Below are 8,889 nucleotides of genomic sequence, written 5' to 3' on the forward strand. Positions count from 1 at the left end.
TTTCGACGTTTCGCGTCGAGACCATTCACATGGACTTCCCCAGGGAAGCCCACAAAGATACACCTTCACGCAGCCTCATGACAGTGACAGCAGTGACTCTTCAGGCTCGGCCGGCATTGAGACCGCACTATGCCGAGATATTTCTCTCTCTCTGACCTCGGGCAGCCCCGGCACAATTCCGCTCATAATAACCTGAATGTTTTCTGCTGGGAGAAAGAGATTCGATGTGTACTAAGTATTTACTATATCCCAACGTTTCATCAGCTGTTACCTCTCCCTCCGTGCGAAATGGATACTTTCCCTGTTATCCTCACAAACTGAGGGACTTGAAACAAAAGATCCTCTCTATGTAGATCATATTTCTGGTGCAATATCATATAAAGGTTGTGTATCGTTACTCAGCGAAGGAAATCAGCGGTAATATCGTTTCACGTCGCTTTTTAATTGCAATGGAATTACTTAAAGCTGTGTACAACCTTCTGAGGTACCTCCATCCTGAATATATCAGATAAGTTATCTTCATATCTGTTGTTTGATGTTCAATCAACAATCATAGCTCTTTCTCCGGGGTTTTCCCAAAGCCGGAGAAAACGCAGTCATACAAATGCAATATTTGTTCTAATTATTTCCCCTTGTTACCCAAACAAGAATGCCTTTTGTCCTAAAACCAGGGGCTGCGGCCATTACTCCATTACCTTATCCTTTCCAACGCTACAATCGGCTGAGGGAGTAACACAATGTTTATTTGTTCCACTCGAATGTCCCTCGATTGCTGGGGGAAGTAGCTGTGCGACTGTCGTGAGAAGAAGGGGAAATTCACAGACCGTGCAGATTGCACCTCTCGCCGTTCCCCGCAAGTATAATTATTCAACTTAAGATACAGCAGGGAGCCACAGTGACTGAGCTCTGGGACGGTGGCTGTGCAGAGCAGAGTGCTAAAAGTGACTGTAGTGTTGATTGGATATCCTACATTCAGAGGAACAGAGAGGAGTTTCTGTGGGCGCGATAGATCCAACCCGATGGTTGTCTTCCTGGTGCCAGGATCATGGAAGTCCCGGATCTGTTCCGAGGTATTCTGAAGAGCGAGGGTGAGCACCCGGAAATCCAGGTACATTTTGGTGCCAGTGACACAGGTGGTAAAGTTGAGGAGTGACTGAAGAGAAAGGTTAGTAAGCTTGCTAAAAGATTGAGAAAGAGGACTTCCAGTAATCTCTGATTTGCTGTCTGTGTCACGTAACAGTGTGAATAAGAATCGGATGATTTGGCAGTTGAATTCGTGGAGGAGGCACTGGTGGATGGGCGGAGGTTCAGATTCATGGATTTTCGGAATTTCTGCTGGGGAAGACACGACCTGAGCCCGAATGGGAGCCAATATCCTTACGGGCAGGCTAGCTGCAGCTGTCTGGTTGATTTCGATTCGATGGCAGGCGAATGGAAACCAGAGTGATGGTGTTGAAGAGGAAGCAGTTCGTTTACAAACAGAGGTAAAGAGTAGTGAGACTCCAAGCAAGTGTAGTATAATAGGAAGGACGAAACTGCAGTCAACCAGACATTTGGCTGGTGCTGAGTTACAATGGGGAGAGCAAAGGAATATCAAGTGTAAAACACACACACACACACACACACACACACACACACACACACACACACACACACACACACACACACACACACACACACACACACACACCTTCTTGGAAAAAGATTACAGTCGACACTCCGGGCCCGAACTCTTCATCAGTACTAGAGAGATAAAGATCAGGATGAAGGTATGAATGGTGTAGGCAGGAGTGTAGGAACGCGAGGTGAAAGGTGAAACTAGCAGAGAACAAGGGTGAAGGAAACAGCTGGATAGTCAATTCGTGATATTGAAAACGTACTGGAGATGAGGGAATGTAATAAGAAAGGACAGATTGCCATGGACGAAAGAAAAATGGAGAGGATCATCAGAGAGAGGTGATGGGCAAGTGAGGAGATAAGCTAAGGGAGGAAAATGGGAATGGGAAATCGTGAAGTATAGGAGTCAGCATTACTAGAATTTCCCGAAATGGATGTTCATGGCATCAGGTTGGAGGCTGTCTAGCTGGAAGATAGGGTGTTGCTCCTCCAACTTGAGGACGGGCTTCACGCGGCATTAGAGGAGGTCATGGGCTAACATGCCGGAATATGAATGGGCAGTGGAAGTAAAATTGGGGGCTGCTGCGAAATGCAGCTTTTTTATGCGGATCGAGCATAGGATATAGGCAAAGCGATCTCCCAATATATGTCTGGTCTCACCGATATAGTAGAGGCCATACCGGGTGCGCACGATATAACTGACGTTTCTCGTTGAAGGACAGTTTGTGACAATGGATGGTGGTGTGGGAGGAGGTTTGCGGACGGGTGTACCACTTGTTCCACTTGCAAGGAAAAGTGCCAGGAGGAAAATCAGTGGGGATGGACAAATGGGCGAGGGAGTTGCAGAGCGTCAGGGGTCATGGAATTTGTGAAGTTACCGTTAACTGGGAGAAGGTCTTGATCAACTGAAAGATCTGAAGGTGGACGGGTCACGTAGACAAGGTGGATAACTAAATTGTGGAGTGTTAGTAATTATGTGTTAAGAGTCACCGGATTCTGGAATCATTGGACTCTTAAAGAAGGGAAAGAGGCAGAATAAGATAAATTTTAAGCAGGTTAGCCTGAACACAGGGGTTGAGAAACTGGTGAAGACAATTGTTCAGGATGTGGTTTCAGGTTTCTTGGAGGTGCGTGATAAAATAGGCGATGGTGTCCTCAAGAGAAAATCTTGCCTGACAAATCTGTTGTAATTCTTTGAAGAAATAAAAAGCATAATATAAAAAGAGTTGGTGTGTTCATAGATTTTCGGAAAAAAACTTTCACAGGGTGCTACACATGTGTCTGCTGAACAAGCTACGAGCCCGTGGTATTATATGGCATCCTCCAGCATTGATAAAACAGCGGTTGATGGGCAGGAGGTAAAGGGTGGGAATATAGGGATCCTTTCTGGTTGACTGCCGGTGACTGGTGTTATTCAACAGGGACTGGGTTGAATGAGATTGATTTAATGTTATATTTAAATAAACAGGTTGATGGAATTCATGGCTTTGTTGTAAAGATTGCTGACAATATGAAGACAGATTGAGAGGCAGGTAGTGTTGAGAAAGTAGAGAGGCCACAGAAAGATTTAGAGAATGAGCGAAGGCGTGGCAGATGGAATTTGGTGTCGGGAAGTGTTTTGTCACATGAAAGTGTTGGCTATGATCTGAAAGGAGAGGAACTACAAAAGTATGAGGTGCGCAAATAAAATGATTCTAGGATGAACGGCTTATCATAGGAAGAGAGTTTGATGGGACACTTTTCATTAGAAATCGGAGGAGTGAGCGGTGACCTTGAAACCTATCAACTCATGAATGGCATTGATAGAGTGGATTAAGAGAGGATGTTACACATGGTCGGGGAGTCTGTGACCAGAGGAAACGGCCTCAGAACAGAGGGAAGCCCATTCAGAATGGAGATGAGGGTGTGGCGTATCCTTCACCCAGAAAATGTTAAATTGTTGCCGTCGTTTTCAGGGGCTGCTGTGGATGCCGCGTCTTGATGTCTATTTAAGGAAGAGGTTGGTTGGTGAGAACATAAAGGGATTCGGGGGTTACAAGAGATTGGCACAGAGAGGAAAGATGTATCGGCCATGACCAAATGGCCGTGGAGACACGATGGGTTAAATGAACAAATTATGCTTCTTTGTCTTATGGTCTAATGTGTATTACAATAACTGTCTCATTCGTTTGGTGGTTCAGTTTTTTTTTTTCTTTTTCAATGTCAATACAACTATATAAGCAACAATTTATTGAATCCACTGAACTTAATGTCCGGCTATTGTTTCTAAATTAATATTGATGTATCTGTGAGCATGTTGATTTCCCACGTATGTTTCGGTGATTAAGTATGCCTTGGCAGCGCTTACAGTAAAATTCTCATGATTTACCTGTTTGTAATGTTGTAGTTTCTCTCTTCCTAATAACAGTCAGGAGGCCTCGCTGGTTTCTCCGTTCTTCTGGACAGAGCGCACAAAGTGCAACGTCTGACCTTAACGTTCATGGTTTGTCTCCCTGTGACCAGCGAGTCCTGAGATCTGTTTCACATCTTCTGAGATCAGAAGGCTGTGCCAACGGCCTGCAAGTATCTCCTGGTTTACAGTGAAATGCATTCATGACATTTACATCTTTTTGAATGTTATATGAAATCTCATTAAATACTCTTTTAAGGCAGTGTAATTAGGTTATACGGTCTCTCCACTCCCTCTGCCCTTCTCCGCAAGACAACATCCTATTCGGGACAGTGGTTTATAACCTCGCCTTACAGGAAAGGAAAACGGCCCTTATTTCGCTACTGAACAGAGCCAACTGTGGGCGCTCTGCTGTCAACTCCTGACTTTCCTTCTGATGGTTAACGACTGGACGTGAAACTGTAGAAATCAAAATTGTGAATTAAATTTCAGAATAAGCTTGATCGGGCCAGCCATACCGCATCTTGGTCAGCGCCCGTGGACTGTTGCCCTTGCAGAGACTCGGGACAGTGGTCCAATCCATTACTACTCACACAACGGAAATCATGTCATACCGATCATCACATACCAATCATGCGGTACCTGATAGTAATTGTTTTTTTTTCTATATAACTATTGCAGTTAATTTAACGGCGATTGTGATCTTGCTCCGGGGGAAATGCGGTCTGTCCAAATGCATCACTCTCTACCTTGTGGCCATGGCGGCAGCCGATCTAATGGTGGTGATCATTGTTCTTATATTAGAGAGGATAAATTATATCTATTTGTTTGCTCATTTCTTGGTCGTAACGCCGGTGTGTTCTGTGCTACTTGTCGTGAGTCTCGCAACCAGGGACTGCTCCGTTTGGCTGACGGTAGCTTTCACTTTTGATCGGTGCGTCGCCATCTGCTGTGAGAAGTTGCGGAACCGATATTGCACCGAGAGAACAGCGACCGTGGTGGTAGCAACAGTGAGTGCGGCGTGTTGTGCCCAGGCCATTCCATATTACTTTGCAAAGGATCGATGGCGTTGTGTCGCCGTGGCTGAATACTTCACCTCACCCCTGTGGAAAGCCTACCAGGTATATCACGGCATCACAACACCGTTACTGCCAATCTGTTTAATTTTGTTATTCAATGTTTCCACCGTCCACCGGGTGATAGCGACAAATAGAGTTCGCCAGGAACTTCGGAAAAGCAGCGGAAATCGTCATGACCCAGAGGGGCAGAACCGGAGAAAGTCAATGATACTGTTGTTCGCTCTTTCTGCGAATTTCATATTACTTTGGATGCACTATCTCGTACATTCGATGAACTGGCAAGTGGAAAATTATTCCTACACAGACAGATATTTCAGCAAACCGACCTATATCCTGCAGCAATGCGGGTTCATGCTGTCTTTCCTCAGCATGTGCACCAACACTTGTATCTATGGACTGTCACAGAGAAAATTCAGGGACCAGCTGAAATACGGATCGAAGCACCTGTTTGCAGCAATGGGAGAAATCTGTAAATAAAAGCCAACGGAATTATTTCTTCCTGCAGCATTTGGAGTAGTATTTGATTTGAGCAACATGCAACCGTTATTTGGAAATATAAATATAGAAACATAGAAATCCTGCAGCACAATACAGGTCCTTCAGCCAACAAAGTTGTGCTGAACATGTCCCAAGCTGAGAAATTATTAGTTTTACACATAGCCCACTATTTTTCTACGCTCCATGTACCTATCCAAAAGTCTATTAAAGACCCTATCGTATCCGCTTCCACCACTGTTGCCGGCAGCTCATTCCACGCACTCACCACTCTCTGCGTTAAAAAAACACCCCTGACATTTCCTCTGTACCTATCCCCAGCATCTTAAACCTGTGTCTTCTTGTGGCAACCATTTCAGCCCTGGGGAAAAGCCTCTGACTTCCCACACGATGAATGTCCCTCACCATCTTCTACACAACTTTGTACAACTGAAATCTGAACTGAAAATTATTATTGCGTTCACGGAAGAATTATGCCTCGTATCTCCTGAAATTGCCGTCCACTCGCTTTGATTCCGTAGTATCTAATCTATAAAAAGGAATTAATCTGATCATTTTCCCATAATTGTTGCAAGGACGTGGCTGGGGACGAACCCAAGTGCAGGACACAAGCGCGGAGAGAGAGTCGTGAGACGTTAGCACCTTCGCGAACGTGGAACAAGTATACGAGAGAGTCTTCCTCCAACTTCCATTCACCTTCGTCCTCTGGTTTCCTCCCACTTCCTTTACTGTGCTGATGAAAAGCCTCGAAACGAAACGTCGTCATTTTATGCCTCCGTATAGATGTTTCCTGTCCTGCTGAGTTCCTCCTGTATTTTCTATTGTTACTCTGATGCGTGGCCAGAAATGCCCATTTCCGCCCATCATCTATCAGTCACTTATGCTCAGTTGTTCATTTTCCCCTTCTTTCAGCATCTGTCGCGCTGGACATGTCCTGCAATTCTTTCCTTCAGAATCCCTAACAAAGGAAAAAAATTATGACAATATTCCAGCCGCCACAGTCACTCACCCAGTCACACCTGATCAGCGGCTTTTCCTTGTGGGACCACTTTCGCCCGTAGCCTATTGTCTCTCACTCCCAGTTGGAACGAACGGGTACCCACGTGCAGCTGTAAAACTGTCCCTTTTTCCAGAAATGTGACCGGATTGCTGCATGTTTCCAGCTTGCTTCTGTTTTTCTACAGCAGTACAGTTTTATATTGCAGAGAATAGATCACATCAATGCAAAACTCTGTACAACGGCAGTAATCTTTCCAAACAGCAGACAGAAACCTAATGTTGTGTGTGTGTGTGTGCGTGCGTGTGTGTGTGTGTGTGTGTGTGTGTGTGTGTGTGTGTGTGTGTGTGTGTGTGTGTGTGTGTGTGTGTGTGTGTGTGTGTGTGTGTGTGTGTGTGTGTGTGTGTTCATTTTTGTGTCTGTATACATTGTGACACACTTTTTCAAGTAACTGCATTTTCAGGCAAAACAATGAGTCAGCGCATTCAATCCCGAGGTCCCAATAAATTCACAATCCAGTCCCGATGATTGATTGAATGTCCGAATCCTCAGCGTTGGACCATCAATTCACCAAGTCTGCTGGCGAAATGGAACTCGTGGTGATGATCTGGTGTCCACTCTACTCGCATTTCCATCAGAAGTTGCAATCCTCCACCGGGATTCAGGTGTTGTTGTATTCCTCAGATCATCACAGCGCGGCCAGGTGGTGACGGACGGATCTTCAGACCATCGGACACAGGAGCACAATTAGTCCATTTGACCCATCGAGTCCGCTCCACCATTCAGTCATGATTGATTCTTTGTTCCCTTCCTTACTCCCACTCCCCGGCATCATCCCCGTAACTTAGGACATAAAACACTGCAATGAACAGTACATTACATGCCTTTCGGCCCACAACGTTGTGCGGACCATGAACCGTACCCAGAATTTCCCTAGCGTATAGCCGTCTATTTTTCTGAGCTCCATGTACCTATCTAATGTGCTCTTAAAAGACCCCATTGTAACCTTTGATGCCGTTGCCAATCATTCCTCGCCTTGAATACTCCCAACGACCTGGCCTTCACAGCTGCCTGTGGTAACAAATTCTACAAATGCACCACACACAGGCGAAAAGGAGTGCTCCGCGGCTCAGTATAAATCGACGGTCTCCATCTCGAGGCGTCTTGTCCAAAACTCCCAACCCATCGAAATCACCCTTTCAACATTCTAAAGATTCCAGCTCATGCTTTACGTTCGAGTGGGTAGAAGCCCTGAGCCATCAAACATTCCTCATATGATAACCCTTTCGTACCTGGAATGATCATGAGCGAACATCCTGTGAATTGGCTCCAACGCCAATGCATCATTTCTCAGATAAGGAGCACAAAACCGTTCACAATACTCAGGTACTCAGGATGATGCTACCGCAGTGATTTAAAACGCTTCAGCATCACATCCCTGCTTTAATATGCCAAACCTCTTGAAATGAATGCTAACATTGTATTGGTGTGCGCACATCCGACTCAACCTGCAAGTTCACCTTTATGGCGTTCTGTACAAGAGTTCCCAAGTCCCTTTGCATCTCTATACTTATTGACTTTTCTCCCAGTTTAGAAAATAGTCTGTACGTTTATTGCTTCCACCAGATTGCGTGACATGCATTTTCCAAACTTGTATTTCACTTGTCACTTCCTTGCTGATTTTCCTTATCTGTCCTTCCACAGCCCAGCTGTTTCCTCAACACAGACCGCCCCTTTACCAACTCTGTTTCACATGAAATCTTGGCAACAAAGCCAGCTGTTCCATCATCTAAATCATTGATGATGAAATCATCTAAATCATCAAAGGAAGCCGTCCCAACGGCGACCCCTGTAGAGCACCAGCAGTCTCCGGCAGCCCACCAGGAAAGGGGCTTTCATTCCCACTGGCTGCCTCCGAGCAGTCAGCCAATGCTCTACTCATGATCGTAAAGTACTTGTAATACTCTGGCGCCCTGTCTAGGGCCTGCTGGGAATCCAAATATACTCGGTCATCTGCATCCTCTTCATCTACCCGACTTGTAATCCCCTCAGAGAATCCCATCAGGTACGTCCGACAACATTCTCCCTTAAGGGAACCTGTCAGCCACGGCTGTACTATTTTGAGTACAGTATTAGCCACCCTTTTTGATTTTTTAGCCCTAACGCACCGGTACTCACCGTGCTAGCTGCTATTTTGCCCTGTCAACTCCCTGTCCTGCCCGACAGTCTGACTGCACTCTATCTTTGTGTTTCAACATGCGTCCTATTCAGAGTCCACTCATTCTGGTTTCCGCACTCCTGCAAAATTAGAT

General features: G+C 45.5%; 1 protein-coding gene across 1 annotated transcript; it reads left to right on the forward strand.

Annotated features, from left to right (window-relative positions):
- Positions 1-4,764: 4,764 nt before the first annotated feature.
- On the forward strand, positions 4,765-5,562 carry LOC132385895 (probable G-protein coupled receptor 139). The gene has a single exon (XM_059958133.1). The coding sequence runs from the start codon at positions 4,765-4,767 to the stop codon at positions 5,560-5,562; it is 798 nt and encodes a 265-aa protein (XP_059814116.1).
- The last annotated feature ends 3,327 nt before the right edge of the window (positions 5,563-8,889 follow it).

The sequence above is a fragment of the Hypanus sabinus genome (assembly GCF_030144855.1).
Source record: "Hypanus sabinus isolate sHypSab1 chromosome X2 unlocalized genomic scaffold, sHypSab1.hap1 SUPER_X2_unloc_4, whole genome shotgun sequence".
NCBI lineage: Eukaryota > Metazoa > Chordata > Chondrichthyes > Myliobatiformes > Dasyatidae > Hypanus > Hypanus sabinus.

Bases quoted from the DNA above. Each gene is read 5' to 3' on its own strand.
- LOC132385895 (XM_059958133.1), top strand. From the start codon at position 4,765: ATGGCGGCAGCCGATCTAATGGTGGTGATCATTGTTCTTATATTAGAG.